The sequence below is a fragment of the Podospora bellae-mahoneyi genome, chromosome 4 (genome assembly GCF_035222275.1).
Source record: "Podospora bellae-mahoneyi strain CBS 112042 chromosome 4, whole genome shotgun sequence".
Classification (NCBI taxonomy): domain Eukaryota; kingdom Fungi; phylum Ascomycota; class Sordariomycetes; order Sordariales; family Podosporaceae; genus Podospora; species Podospora bellae-mahoneyi.
In genome coordinates, this window is record NC_085883.1 from 3284332 (window position 1) to 3299348 (window position 15017).

Below are 15017 nucleotides of genomic sequence, written 5' to 3' on the forward strand. Positions count from 1 at the left end.
GAAACGTCAACATTAGAAGTAGCTATACCCCGCGTAAAGTGGGAAATACGGTATAAGCTGTTCCGACCACCTTCCCCGTCCCGTGGATCAAGGTCTTCAAGTCAATTGCGTCGAGTCTTCAACTTCTCTCACAATGGCGCAAGATCCTGTGCAGCAGCCCGAGGGCCCTTCAGCTGCTCAGCTGGTACTCTCACAAAATGTCACCCCCAGTGAACCCAGGGAATGGCCCGAGGCGATCCCGCAACCTCACTGGGTGGAGAATCCGCCAAGGACCGAGTGGAGGCGGATGGTCCGATGGGGCATGTGGCGGTTCCGTGAAACCGGCGAGCATATGAATCTCAGCACCTTCCAGTTCCCTTGGTGGGCAGCAGACTTCCCCCCGTTCATCCCGCCCCCCGGCAAGTACAACGGCCCGAGAGTCCCGACAGGATACAAGCCCGCCCCTGACGGGAACGACGGGGAGGCACCGGCTGAGGACTTTTTCAAGGCGAACAAGTTTGAAAAATTCACAGAGCCCCCACAACCGCTGACGGATTCGCCTTTTTTGGCACAGGCCCCACGAGAAATCGTTACCTTCCTCGAGAATTACTACCGGCTGAAGTTTGTCAAGGTGCTCGGCTGGGGAGGTGAGGGTATCGCGATTCTTTTCGTATACTCAAGAGAGGATGGGACGTGGTACTTTGTGGCCAAGGCCCCTATCGACCAGGAGGGATGGGATGGTCTGAAGAGGGAGGAGGCTTTTCAGCGCAAGTTCACGGGCGCTCGGCATATCGTTCAGCTTGTGCCGCTGGAATGGTTTTTACAACCCGATTTAGAGGATCTTGGAATGGACCTGCCACTACAGCTTGATCTCGACAATCCTCACCCGCCAGATGTTGAGGTCGCCCCGGCGGTGATGCTGTCGGAATTCCTCCCGAGCGGAAGTCTTGCCAAGCTGATCAACGCTTTGAATCTGAAGCCGCATCTCAAGCCGGTGCCCAACTACTTCGCCTGGAACATCTGGCTCTGCAGTAAGTGAATTTCTCGTTCCACGGTAGACCCAAGGGCACTTACCTTGCATATATTAGTGGTGAGATCGCTCGTGGAATTCAAGTACAGCCCGCAAGAGAACAAATATGATCCGGGCGACGGCTTCCCGGTGTCCATCACATTCGACGATGTGATATCGGGAAAAAAAGACAACATTCATTTTGACCTTGATCCTGCCAACTGTGAGTTAGCTGTCTCCTGCAGCCAAAACAAGGTTTCCCTTAACCATGAAAAGGCTAATGTGATTTAGACATATTTGGTGACCGTGGGGTCGGCTGGACCGATGATCAACACTACATCGCGCCCGTTCTCAAAATGGCCGACTTTGGCGCCTCTGAGACTATCGAACAGGACGTTTTGTTCAAGAATCCGTAAGTATGCGACCCTGGTGTTCACACGACGAGATTCAGGTAGGGGGTATCTGACAGCGCCTCCCTCCCTGTCTTTAGCTTCAAAATGTGGGAATATCGAGTCCGTGGCAAGTTCTCGTACTGGGCCCCTGAACAGTTCTCAGAAGAGTGGGATTATGTCGAGGCACTGCCACACGATATATTACCTCCAGACCACGTTGTTGCGGGAAAATATTCCTGGAAGCTCAATCTCTGGCAGGCCGCTCAGGTAAGCAACCATCTCATCATTGGTTACCTACCGGTTGTTACTGTGACTAACCAAGTTCAACACCATTCAGTCTATGGTTACGCTTCTGACGGGAATGTACCCAGAGTCACCACCCATTCCCACATGGATGGAATTCGGTCAGGTGGAGGGATGGGGCTACGGTGCCTACGTCTTGGAAGGGTTGAAGCCATACGTTGACCCTCGCCTCACAAACATCTTGGCGCGCTGCATGATGGAAAACCTGGATCACCGACCTGATATCGGCGAGCTGCAAGGCGAAATGGTGGCCATATTGGCATATTATCGACATCTCGGGCAGCAAGAAGGTAACCCGGACGAGACGGACTGGCCAAGGAACTGGCACAAAGCTCCATATGAGGAGCAGACACCATGGGCAGATAGACAATTGCATGCATGGGTAGATGAAGTTCTTTACCAACCCGCATCGGCGCCGGCTCCTGGTGTCCCCCCTCCGGCAGACGACGGGGGACTAAGTCCAGCACAAATGGAGGATGCTCAAGTTAAAGACGTGCAACAAGAGTTGAGCGAGTCTCAGCGGGAAGAACTATTTGACAAGTGGGCCGACAAGAAGAGCCAGGCGTTTAAGGATAGGCTGGATGCCATGCAGGAGGCCCAAGCCACGAAGATGTACGAGAGATGGTGGAACCCAGCCCTGGAAAAGACAGAGACGTACAAACGGCAAAAGGAATGGAAACGATGGCTCAAAACAAGACCTCCAGCTGAGCAACAGGCCGCTTTCGAAAGCTGGCTCGCCAGGAGAGTGAAGGACGAAGAACAGGAGAGGCGATTGCAGGCCTACATCAAGCACCGTGATTGGAAGCGGGAGGTCAATCTGCTCTGGGCTTCCAGGCCCGCCGACCACCCTCCAGAAATCTACTACTCCTGGGTGTTGCAGATGGCCAAGATGGAAGCCACTCGGCCACACACGGATGCCTACATTACCGACTGTGTTGAGCAGATCAACGACTATGTCAAGCAGCAGCATCAGGACATGATTTCCCAGCTCGACAAAAGGGCAACGAGGCGTATTGCAGAACAGCGAGATATCATAAGACAATCGGGTCAGCCGGATCTGACACCCCTGGAAATACAAGTGATAAGGCGTTACTACGATGAGGACATTCCGATATATCTTCCCACGCTAGGGACTAGTCTCTCAAGGCGTATCTACCGACTGCAGAAGGAGATCTTTGGCCAAGACTGGCATACTGGGAAGTCCAGTCAGATGATCAGCCCATTCCGTTCGATTCCTTCCCTGATGAAGCAGGACCGAATCGTACCGTACAAGCACGACGACAATTCTCTTCCTAGCTCAAGCCCGCCACTGAGTCGCACTCCTACCCCAGATCCCCCACGGTTGAATCCTACTCCTGGCGGAGGAGAAGGAGGAAAAGGAGATGACGACGACGACGACGATAGTGATGATGGTGGTGATGGCGGAGCTGGTGGTGCAGCTGGTGCCAGTGGTCCTAGTGCAAGCGGAGGCGGTGGAAGTGGAGGAGCTCCTCCACCCTCTGTTAGTAACGACGATGATGGTGACGATGATGTTGGTATGGGTGGCCCTGCTCCGGCATCACAGCCTCAGGGACCAGTGTCAAGATTCAACCCAAATGCTCCAGTCTTCAACCCAAGTACTCCTGTTTTCTACCCCGGTCCGAGAGTGGCTCCACCTCCCACTGGTCGCCGTGGCAGTCGCGGTGCTCCACCTCCGACCCAGATTGGACAGAACGATGTCAAGGACGCCAGGAGAGCGCGGCGGGCAAACAACCGAAATCTCGATCGCGTTTCTGATCTAGGTGTTGGGCCTAGTACCGTTTCTGCAGCGGCCCCTCCGGCTATCACCATAACAGCCTCTAGTCCTACAGCTCCTCTAGCTGCTAGCCCTGCGGTTGCCATTATTCAGGGGCGGATGCAAGACATGGGGTTGGCAGGGCCAGCAGCACCACCACCTCAGCACTTCCAGGCGCCCCATTTTGGAAATCCAATCCTTCCTATGCCGGAGTTGGAGAACCCCAGATTCGGAGCACCCATGCTGCCGCCCATCGGACAGCCAGGAACAGGACTATCGCTGTGGGACCCGGACGCAGCTCCAACTCGATTCGCTGGGCCCCTGGCGCCGGGCGTTCCGGTTCCGTCACAGTATCGACATCTTGTCCAGAAACAGCCTCTTCCTCCCGCGCCATTCCCATACTGAAACCCTCCCCAAGGCGCTTATGGTGGTCCTCCAGTAGCTGGTTCTTCGGTACCTGGTCCTTCAGCACCTGGTCAGCAAGGCCGCCCCCGAGGACGACGTCCACTATTTAAACCAGAACCTGGCAGAAACTCCATGCCACTTTCAGATGGAGGGCGCGTTGACCGTTGGGGAAATTGGTTCCATGATCTACAGACAATACCCCCTTATGTCTGGAGAGATCCTAAGATCCGACCTCGCTCGCCTACGCCTCCCCCGCCGCCGCCCGGAATGGTTTTGCCCCCCTTCCCAACTGGGACTCACCTTGGCTGGATTATGTGTACCCTAGGGACTACGTCGCTCCGCTTGTGAATGGACAACCGCCGACGCCCAAGACGAAGTACGATCAGTACCAGAAGCAGAGAAGGGAAGAGGCAGACAAGGTCAGGGAAGAGGATGCGCGAAGGGAGAAGGAGAAAAAGGCACGTGAAGAGCAAAGGGCTGTCATGCAGGCTAGACATCAACAACGCTTGAGGGAAAGGCAGAGACAGAACCAAGAGTACCAGCCTCCGGATGAAGGCGAAGGCGAGATTTCACCTAGGTCACTACAAGCCTTCCGAGTCTGGAAAAAGAAGAACTAGCGGGCGGGAAGAGTACAGGACGCGAGTAGGGAGAGGGTCCTGAAGCGAAGGAGGGAGATTGAGAGGGAAAGACGAATGGAAGAACCGCCTCCGCCCCCGCCGCCCAACTCACCTGACTCGTTGGATTTCCAGAGAAGATTACGAGAGGTCTTACAACGACGTGCCGACAGAGCGCAGGCGGCAGCAGAACGAAGGGCCACGATAGCGGATGCACAATCGAGATTGGAGATGGAGCGTGACCATGACCCCGCGAACATCGACCGAACCAAGGTTGGTCCTCCCCCACAGTTACCCCCTCCTCGCCCGGTCACCCCCCTGCAAGGGAGCCCAATTTCACCACCATCACAAAGGGCTGGACGGTTCGTGCCTGTTGGTCAAGACCGCGTTGAACACGTTCCCGACAGGGATATGGAGGGCCGGCCCCCACCGCCGAGAAGGGAGCGCTGGTGGCATACCAGATCTCCATACAATCAGCGAGGCCGCAACTGGATGCAATCTAGCTCGTCCGACGAGGATGACAACACCATCCTCAGATCCCCAGGTTGGTTTCGACGAAAACAAAAACAAGAACGGGCTCTGGATGCCAGAAGGCAAGGCGACAGGGTGCTGTCTGGTCGAGTCAGGCCCTAACCCGAACGCAGATCCCTGCTCTCGCGCTTGGTAGACTTCAGCACGGCCATCACGTCCCCGCCTCGGCCCGGACGTTGGGGTGTAATCGACGCAATTGATGGATGGTCGAGGAACCCGGGCAGAACCTCCAACGAGACCGGGAGTCCATCGCGGCGGCGGAAGAACTCCGGAGCGCCAGGGCGGAATCTAGGTGTGAATATTGATGCACTGCCTCGAATTGAATCACGCACCCGGACGGCGAGACCACCGCCAGTACCGTTTGGGAGACCATGGGTATCGCTGCAGCGGCAGCAGCATCGGCAACGTCAGCAGCAGCAAGGGGGTCAGCAGCAGCAGGGAGATCCGGACGTGGTTATGACGGACGTAGATTAAAATAATTCGAGCCCCACCATCCGACCGCCGAGTCGTTGAGCGGGGTGGTGTTCCTGACAAATATTACAGTCAATTGAGGGCAGATGCCTTTGGCAAAAAATGGCGCTGGTTAGGTAGTTTTCTGGGTTGGTATTGTCGGAATGCTTGTTGGACAGGATTGGAAAAGGGACTTCCGATAGGGTCTGCTTGGAATTACGGGGTTCCTTTAGCAATTATCTACGTATTTAGATCCATAAATTGTTTCTCCCAGTCTTTCATTCACTACCCGCCGTTTTGATAACGCAGGTGCTCATTGTCAATGACAGTGGTTTCGGCGTCGAAGTGGCCTCCCGGCAATCCTGCGCACAGACCGCTATTGTTTACTTTTCTACTTTTCCAAGGGGCTCTCAGGGGTAATGTGGACCGCCCTGCCAACCCTAACCCTGCCTCCAGGTTAATGTTACACTTCCTCCCATCAGCTGGTGTCTGAAACCTAAAACAAGTTGGAAGATCTTCAATGTCATTTCAAAGGATTACGACTGGTGTTAAAAGTCTCGTGGTGCATAAAGCTGATTCTAGCAATTTATTCCTGTCGTACCTTTGATTCCTCCCAACACCCCATTCAATATACGTACCTGTTTACTAGTGTTAAGGGCCTACGTCTGAGTAGAGGCGTAGGTTGCAGGTAAAAAGATTGAACTGTCGGATGAAGAAGAGACGGAAGAAAAGGCAGATGAAATATATCACTCACCTCACAATGTCTTCTCATACCTCCCAAGGCCTCTGAACTTCCTCTGCAAAGCGCACGAAATATCCACTAAAACTATCCGAACCTCCTCGTATTTCCTCCTATCTCCTTCAAACTCCTACCTCCCACGTTAATCGCAAGCCACGTCAAACGCTAAACAACCCTAACCCGGATATCATCCCATAACAGCCAGCAGAAAGCCACAGCAAATCCTACTCGTTGACGGATCCATCACCCACGGGAATCCTCATCTGTCTCTCTGGGATTAATTCTCTCCAAGCCTCTTGCTTTGTCGCAGACCTTGATTGCTAAATCCCGCTATTCTGAAGAACAAGACGTTATAAATATATTGCGAGTCAGCATATATTCCGACATAAAACTGAACCTCCTCATGTCTCGAATCAAATGTGAAAAGTGAAATACCTTTAGGAAGACTAATAGCGATATCAAAATAAAAGTGCAAGACTGCATCATCAAACATGATGGCCCAAGGCTCAGCCTCCGCAAGATCCTTCAAAGCTCTATTAGGTCGCTGAGTTGTTCCGGCTTGCCCGTTCTGGACCTCCAGACGAAAGCGGACGTCCTCATTGGCGACGGGCTTGAATGAATAGTACAGTCCCATGTACTCTGGCATGGCGGTGGTGGGTTGCATGGTGTGGGGCAGCTCTGTCCTGACTACACGGGTACACTGGTCAGCGAACTCAGTGTCGGATGCAGTCGTTCGGATTACATACGTATGTCATGGATAAGATTTCGTTGGTGAAAAATCGCGGCGCGTCTCCGGGCTTGCTCCTCTCGAGAGCGTCCAAGGCGTGGAACTGGTTCGTCTTCCAGAAGATCGAAATCTTTGGGATCAAGTTCCCATCGATCAGAAGGGCCACGGTCGGGACGGCACATTTTTGTTATCGGGCCCGTGAGGTTATTGTAGGTGTTCAGTCTTGTGATGTTCGTGAGATATCACGAAGTGTAGAGAAGTGTGCGAGGTGTGCGAGAAGTGAAGCTTTATAGGATCGAGGTGGTGGAGCTGCTCCATTAGCGAATCTTTGACAGGAGCAATATATTCATTTTGTTCAGGCTGAGCCCCACAGGAGGGAACAGGTGACCTTGAATCGAGCACGCCCGTTCACCGGAGTCGGTGGAACTTTGTTCTGTTCAACAAGGCTTGCTCCTCAACCCGACCATTGAGCAGACCCACACTCCAGGTTGGTTCGGATTAGGGCTTTTATTGTTGACTTTCTTTTCCACAGCTTTTGCAGCTTTTTCCTTTCCTGTTAGATTTGATCATCATCACTTTCGTCACCTATTTTCAGCTTCACCTTTGGCTCCAGTGACTTTTGTCCCACAGTAGGACAGTACCTTCGAGGAAGACTACTCTTCGTCGCCCATGCACTTCGATCCGAGTGTTTAAAGGTTGTCATCGGTCTATCCATCCAGTTAATGTTTGAGCCATCAGCCTATGCTGCTCCCCATGTGTACATGTATCCGTGTCTACAACACTACCTATTGTATGTTGCTCAATGTAAGTAGGAGGCAAAAGTAGCTTGAACATACACATACATACCGGATGATTTGGTAAACATTCTGGACCGGATGGCGGGCGTACGGGGAAGTTACATCGACAGCACTGGACTTTTTTCATTCGCCATGGAGCGGAATGTTCTGTTATAGGATGATACCCGGGTTAGTGTTTTCATTTTGGTGGGCTCGAGAGGCGGGAGGCTTATTTGGGATACGAGGACTGGAACATCTTGACGTTTGAGGGATTCGTAGTGAATGCGTCTGGCGTTCCGGCGGTTCCAAACCACCGGCTCCAATGAGTGCTCATTTAGATTAAACTCGCGCGAATGCTCTAGCGTCAGTCTGCGGACGAACGGGTGTTCCAAGAGATCCTCGTCATCGTGTATCATTGCGAGGTATCCAGCTGAGAATAGTAAGGTACTGTGATGTGCCGAATGCCCAAGTACCTGGCAAATGATTGTGATGGTTGTGATAGCGAGAAAGACGGGTTTTTTGTGGAAGAAGGTGAGATCAGCCACTCAATATATGATGATCTGACAAAACGCTGGGAGTAACCAGAGGCTGTGGGCCTGTCGAAAGGCGGGTACCTATACTTCAACCCATGATGTCCCTTGTCAGGGTGAATCAATTCACCACAGAGGACCAATTCACTCTGCCGAGCAGCGAATATGTGTTTGACCACATCCGCCCGTCTCAACCATCTCCAGCTTGACCTCCTAAGCAACTGAAAACCAAACACAACTATCAGTATCAGGTCGCATTACAGGTAGCCATAGGCTAGCGTGATTCACGCTTGACAGGCAAAGTTTGAAATGCCATGAGAAAAAGGCTGAACATCCGGAACGCATAGAACACGTAGAATAGTGGCTTTTGAGCTGTGGTTGGAGCTATGACCTATCCACGGCTCCGAGCTCCACGTCGTTCATAGACGCCAGGCTGGTTGTCGTATTTCCAGGATATCTTGGCTATCCAGAATTCCCTTCCACCAACGCCGGTCTGTTTATTGGCTGCCCGAGTTCCCGTGCCGCGACATGTTGTACAAGCTTGTCAACCTCCTCGATCTCCAGGTGGAAATTGCTGCAATATAAATTAGCCGCCTGTAATGAATGGCGTTTAGAGAGAAATAAATCTAAAGCTTACAAGGGATAATGGCGAAACTCATCTCATAATAAATACATAGCACCTTGTCGCCAACTTGATCGGCAAGGCAGTGTGATTCGGCCCGGGATCCCACTGCCTTGGTTCCCTGCCGCTTTGTCGGTATCCCCACTCTGTAGCCGTTCGTGCTGAGGAGGAAAAGAGTATTCTTGAAAACCAGATAAGTCATCTCTCGTCCAAGTTTGTCCCGTTCAGGTCCAGGTTCTGGAAAGCTTGACGGAAAGGCCTCGACTGGTTGGGAGATCCGGTCAGCTTGTGTCCTTTTGGCACCAAGAGTTGTGATTGTAAATTCCTACTTCTCTGAAGAGTGGCTAAAAGCTCACAGCGCTCTACAGCGTGCTGGCGCACGCGATTGAAATCGTGACGGTTCCACACCGCTGGCTCCCACGAGTGCTGGTCGAGGTTGAAGTCGGGAGAGTGGTCCGGTGATGCCTCGGTGCGTCTGCAGAGAAATAGGTTGTTCACAAGATCTTCGTCGTCGTGGATCATGGCGAATTACCTGCTGAGAATAGTGGGATCAGATACTGGCTTTGTAGGTATGTATCTATGGGTGTTATGAATGGTGGGAAAGGCGAGTCGTCTGCAGAAGTCAGAGAACGGCGTCGAACAAGTAGCTAAATAGAAAAAGATCAGGCAAAAGCCCTGGGACCAACCAGAGCGTGTGGGGCTGGAGAAAGGTGGGCATACCTCACCCCGCGACGTCTGAGCAATTGACCACTGGTAATTCTGGAGCAGCCAGAACCGCAATTGAACCCGAGAAGTGAGTATTTGTGCGGGGACTTCGAAGATAGAACTCACCAACCCAGATCGGAAATCAATACCACCCCAGAGCATGATACGACTATTCACCCGTTGCTACAGGTGCCAAATAATATGGAACATACGCTATCAGTCACACTAACTACTTCGGCTGGCCAGTGGTGCCAGGGCTCTTTGAGCCAACATCCAACGCAGATATCACGAGTAGGTTTGATGGTGAAGAAGGGTCGATTGCAACACAAACAGAACCTATATAGAGAGGATCCAAACCAAGACATCAAAGAGCTCGATTCGCAGCACTCGATGGCTAGTTTGTATCATACCAATCGCCGTCCTCTTCCGCCAACGCCCTTGGCAGTTCCCGTCCCAACACCACCATCTCGACCTGATGGCGAATATGGTCGATGGTCTTCACATCAATACGTTGGACAACTAGACCAAGATGAGAAGTGTAAGCATCGAGCACAAAGGCTTAATATAGGTAACCATCGCGAGAACTAATCCTGCAGAGGAACAAGGCACACCTCGTAAAACCGCACCATGACCGGCTTTCGAGGCCCAACACCGGCGACGGGGAAAGTCTCGAGTTGCGAGGAAGTTACGGGCTGTCTGATGCAGGTTGTACGGATTTGGCTCAACGAGCTGCAGTGAAACAGCTTCGAGGGACAAGCTCCCAAATGTGCTGTAAAGCTTGAGATGGCCAGCGTCGGCAGGAGGAAGGGTAGAGGGAAGATTTTCAACTGTAGATAAAGATGAGAGTCAGCGCTGTGGCCTTCGAGCTATTTTTGTATGAGATAAAAAGAGAACCAAGTTTCACTGTTGGCTTCAAGCCTCGCGACCTCGCGGCGGTGCTGTCTTTCAGTCTCACATGGTCAGCGGGCCCCCTGGTGACTCTGGTGAGGACACCTGCGGCGTCGAGCCATGACTTTCGGGACCGCTATACCCCAGTGGCAGGGGATATGGAACACCTCATTCAAGCAACAAAGACTTCTCTTAAGTGCGTGACTGGTCTGATCGAGCTACTCTGTAGAAGTACAGTCATGTTCAAAGTCGACTGCGAGCTCATGGTATTACATAACAATCACAGGAAAACATGACCTGACTCCAACTCAAACCAAAATACTCTCCCCCTGATTCACCGCTAGAAACACCTTGTCCTCAACGCCTTCATCATGTTTGCCATCCCACCCTCTCCCAAACCCAACTCCCTGTCTCTCACACGCCCATTCCAAGCCGCCCAGAGTCTTCAACACCTCCTCTGGCTCGGTAGCAAATGTCCCCCAATGCAATCCCACCGCCACCGCTTTCCCTTTCCCGCCCTCAGTCATCTCCTTGAACACCCGTACTGCATCCCAAGGAGGCATATGGTTTGCCCCAGTCACACCCTGTGTATGCCTCGGCATAGGATTGCCCCAGTCCGGCATCCACGTTGTAAAGCTTCTCAGATAAGCAAACGATGCGCCAACACTGATAGGCAAGAGTAGAAGATCTGGCGGGCCGATGTTATCGCTAATCTCTTTGAATGCTGGACATGGTGGGTAATCCTCTGGTTTTTCCTTTTCTGCTGGCGGTAGCGGATCACCCCTCTTCCAATTCGTCGGTGGCAAAGGTGGCCAGGCAGGATCGGTGTGGAACTGATATCCGGTATCACCCCCAAAGAACACCCTATACAGCTCCTCCCCGTCTCCAGATTGGAGGTCCTCCACCATCCAACTAGCCCACAAGCTCCCATTCGGTTCCCCAGACTTGCCGCTCCCTGATCTCCAACAGTTGTGCTGTGCGGGTGTGCACCAGACCTTCACACTCTCCTGCGCCAATCCCGTCAACGTGACATTATCCCACCAATCCATCTCCACCACCCTCTCCTTCGGCAAACCCCACAAATCAACCATCATCTTTCCTATCCCTAACGGCACAAAAAACCTCACCCTGTCCTTGTTATTTTCCCAAATCCCCATGACAGACTCTTGATCAAGATGGTCATAGTGGTTATGACTAATCAATACTGCATCAATCCGAGGTAAATCCCCCACTTGACACGGCGGTTGGTACGTCCGAATCGGCCCAAAGTACTCGCTTGGGAAACACCGCTGGGAGAAAATGGGATCAAACACAACGCTAACACCAGATGAAAGCTGTAGCAGCATCGAGGCATGTCCCAACCAAGTAACCTTTGCCTTCTTCCCAACCGGACAAGGCGTAAAATCAGGCTTCTGCACCGTAAGCAGTCTTGCAGCCTTTGACGCGGCAGACTCAGGGTTGGAGAGATCACTATAGCTCGGCTGTGATATCGGCGAGATTTGTCTGGCGGGAAGAGCGTACGAAGCCGCGAGAGGGATGCAAGGATCTGTGTCAGGACCCCACTGAAAACTGGCGAGCATCTCCGACTTGGTGGGCTTGTGCCACGAGGGCCAGGGGTTTTGGAAGCCGATGATCTCGCGCTTTTGGTCGACTTGTTTCTTTTTGTCGAGAGTTGAGATGTGGCCTTTATGGGTGACCTCTTCCTGGGATGGGCCGCCGAAGGAGAGTGAGGGGAAGAATGAGGACCATGTTGAGCCGGGGCTTGTGGCCGGGTTGAGTATTGGGGCGAGGATGTGGTGTTTTGGCGGTTTTTTTAGCCCAGGGAGGCTGGTTATGGGGCTGATGTCGAGCATCTTATGTGAGCTATGATGTTAGCGTGATGAGGGGTTAAACGGTGAAGAGAGACTTGGAGTGAGTTGAGGTTGTGAAGTTTGAGCAGCATGAGATGACGTCAGCCGCAGTGGCTTGGCATCGCCGATAACCAATCCGGTCCTTATCTTCATCGCGATGCATGAATTTCAGCCACAAACTCCAATCTTAGTATTGCTCAGAGCTGTCACGGAGTAGTTATCAATATAATAAGGTAGCTCGCAGAACGTGTTGAACGTGTTCGCGTACCCTTGACGGGTGACGTTAAAACAAGCTTTATCGGGTGGGGTTCGGGTCGGTTTCAACCCGCTGGAGCCGCAGACCCTTGGCCCTGTCGCTCAGTTCGTGAAGGCTACGACATAACTGGGAAAGCAAATAGGTCAGCCTTGAAACGGAAGCCAATGTGGTAGCTTCTCCATAAATCGGCGCCGTGGTGGCTGACACAGCAGATCCTAGCGGACCGGAATCAGCGCGGATCCCAACGTGGGGTTGATCCGTTACACCAAGTGACCTCTTGGTACATAACCTCCTCCTCCCAGCACTTTGACGCCTCCTTTCCCGCTCCCTCCCCACGAGTGACACTTGTGCTTGCATATCAAAAACTTTCTTCAAAATGGGTGACGCCACATCCACCAACACCTCCGCCCAGTCCAACGGCAAAGACAACGGCAAGCTCTCCGATCTCCACCAACCAACCACCTTCATCACCGGCCACAACTCCTCCGGTCAAGCCATCGTCCAATCTTACAACCCCTTCCAATGGCGCCCCTACGAAAACAACAACCTCGCCTTTGCGGTCCCCTACACAACCTCCCGCTGCCCTCCCGATCTGAACAATGACACTGATCTCAAGCTCCACCAGTCATTGATCTCAACCCCTGATAAGCTCGGGTTGGTGAACCCCAAGGGCACTGTCCTCCGGTGTGTCGACTTTGCCCCTGGTTATGCCTGCGGTATGCATCGCACCCAGAGCTTGGATTATGGCATCGTGATGGAAGGGGAGGTGGACATGGTGCTGGATAGTGGGGAGCGGTACAGCTTGAAGAGGGGAGATGTGGCGATCCAGCGGGCTACGCAACATCAGTGGGTCAATAAAAGTGATACCAAGTGGGCGAGGATGATGTTTGTATTGCAGGATTGTGAGCCGCTTGTTGTGGGGGGGAAGCAGATGGGGGAGGATTTGGGGACGATCTCGGGGGTGCCGCCGAGTAACAATTAGCCTGAAGGCTCAACGAGTAGGCGGGGATATCCAGGCAAATCATGACGTTGACAGGGGGCTACAGCAATGATAAATATGACTTTCACAGCTCCCCCGAGAAACCAGCATAAACAGACCCAGCTGTCCCCATCCGGATGGTCCCATCAATATTGCAGTGGCCCTCCCCAAAGCACCTTTTGATGCCAGAGTTCAGAACCATGCGCAAAGACCGCCACTCGTGATTTCGTCTGCTGCCTTTTAACTAATGTTCGATCGACAGCAAGAAACCTCGCTGCAAGATGCCTCATGCTGGAAAGATCGTGGTTTCACGTACCCGGCACAGCTTGCGCACATCGGTCTAATAGGTATTCCCCCAGAAACGTCGAGAACACAAAGGGAGTGCTGGGCAGTGAAGCTCGGACACTGAGCCTTAAAATGCGAGTCGCAAATACTGAGCGCTGTATCTTGTGAAAGGAATCAGAGATTGCAACCACAAGAAAATCCGACCACCCAATGGCAGATTCCTGACACCATCGAGGGTGCACAAGGGATGAGCCTTGAGCAATGTTAAGCCCGGATGAACCCTCTCCAGATTCTTCGGCTTGTCAGACGTCCACCTCAGCTTCGCCTTAGTGTGCTTGATGGAGCCGACGAGTCTCTCGATAAGGGTTGTGTACCAGTTGGTAATGTCAAATATCAGCTCCCCCGTCTTGAAATGGCCACACAAATTGGCAATCATGGCCTCGCCCTCTGAGGTGGTGAGATACGGCACGAGACCCTCGATGACAATAATGGTTGGCCGGTCATTTTGGAGGGACTGTATAAAGGCCGGATCGAGGGCAGAGCCTGCCATGAGGCTGTATTGGTTGGCCCTCGACGGTTCTGGCATGGACTCCCGCCGTAAATCTACAACATCTGGGAGATCGACGTCAATCCAACGAACGCTGTCGCCCCATGAAATCCGGTGTGGGCGAGTGTCGAGCCCGCAAGCTAAGTGGATGACGTTGGCATGAGAGTGTCGGGTGAGAAAGTCGCGTATCCATTTGTCAAACAGCGCTGACCGAAGGCCTATGACGCCAGCAACAAGGGAACCAACTTGAAGTCTATCGAAGTCGTAATCGATCTGCTCGACGACAGCTGCTGCCAAGCTGTCACCTAGAAGTTGTCGAGCCTTTAGAGTGACGAAAAGCGTCTTTTCCGTGCTGCTTAGCGTGTCGGGCTGCATGGCGGAATCTTGGAGTTTTGTCTTGGCGACAATGATGTTTGGTCGATACGAACACTGAGCATCTGGAAGGGAATCAGCGGGGTAATCTTTTTATCAGGTGTCTATATAACATTACTATAGTGGAAGCCGGGCGCACTTTGAGATTAGCCAATCCACCGTGCAACGCAGTACAACCATGCCATGACCGTTATCAATACATCCCGAGATCGATGTTTAAGAACCAGTGGTGGCTGCGTGGTCGTGTCCTGTGAAAGGTGGGGCAGTTCCTCCGATGCAACAAC

General features: G+C 52.7%; 5 protein-coding genes across 5 annotated transcripts; 3 read left to right on the top strand and 2 right to left on the bottom strand.

Moving 5' to 3' along the window:
* Positions 1 to 3862, top strand: QC761_405870 (uncharacterized protein; the record flags this gene model as incomplete). Its single annotated transcript, XM_062878866.1, has 5 exons — positions 1 to 1211; positions 1280 to 1400; positions 1479 to 1647; positions 1718 to 2949; positions 3301 to 3862. The coding sequence occupies exons 2-5, from the start codon at positions 1345 to 1347 to the stop codon at positions 3860 to 3862; spliced, it is 2019 nt and encodes a 672-aa protein (XP_062732668.1). The 5' UTR covers positions 1 to 1211; positions 1280 to 1344.
* A 6890-nt stretch (positions 3863 to 10752) lies between these two features.
* QC761_405680 (uncharacterized protein) lies at positions 10753 to 12297 on the bottom strand (the record flags this gene model as incomplete). The annotated part of the gene is made up of 1 exon (XM_062878844.1): positions 10753 to 12297. One exon carries the CDS (start codon positions 12295 to 12297, stop codon positions 10753 to 10755), a length of 1545 nt encoding a protein of 514 aa, XP_062732669.1.
* Positions 12298 to 12926: 629 nt separating this feature from the next.
* QC761_405690 (uncharacterized protein) lies at positions 12927 to 13532 on the top strand (the record flags this gene model as incomplete). Its single annotated transcript, XM_062878845.1, has 1 exon — positions 12927 to 13532. The coding sequence occupies one exon, from the start codon at positions 12927 to 12929 to the stop codon at positions 13530 to 13532; it is 606 nt and encodes a 201-aa protein (XP_062732670.1).
* Positions 13533 to 13941: 409 nt separating this feature from the next.
* Positions 13942 to 14736, bottom strand: QC761_0070520 (uncharacterized protein; the record flags this gene model as incomplete). The annotated part of the gene is made up of 1 exon (XM_062872691.1): positions 13942 to 14736. One exon carries the CDS (start codon positions 14734 to 14736, stop codon positions 13942 to 13944), a length of 795 nt encoding a protein of 264 aa, XP_062732671.1.
* On the top strand, positions 14249 to 14818 carry QC761_0070530 (uncharacterized protein; the record flags this gene model as incomplete). Its single annotated transcript, XM_062872692.1, has 2 exons — positions 14249 to 14475; positions 14592 to 14818. 2 exons carry the CDS (start codon positions 14249 to 14251, stop codon positions 14668 to 14670), a joined length of 306 nt encoding a protein of 101 aa, XP_062732672.1. The 3' UTR covers positions 14671 to 14818.
* Positions 14819 to 15017: the final 199 nt, after the last annotated feature.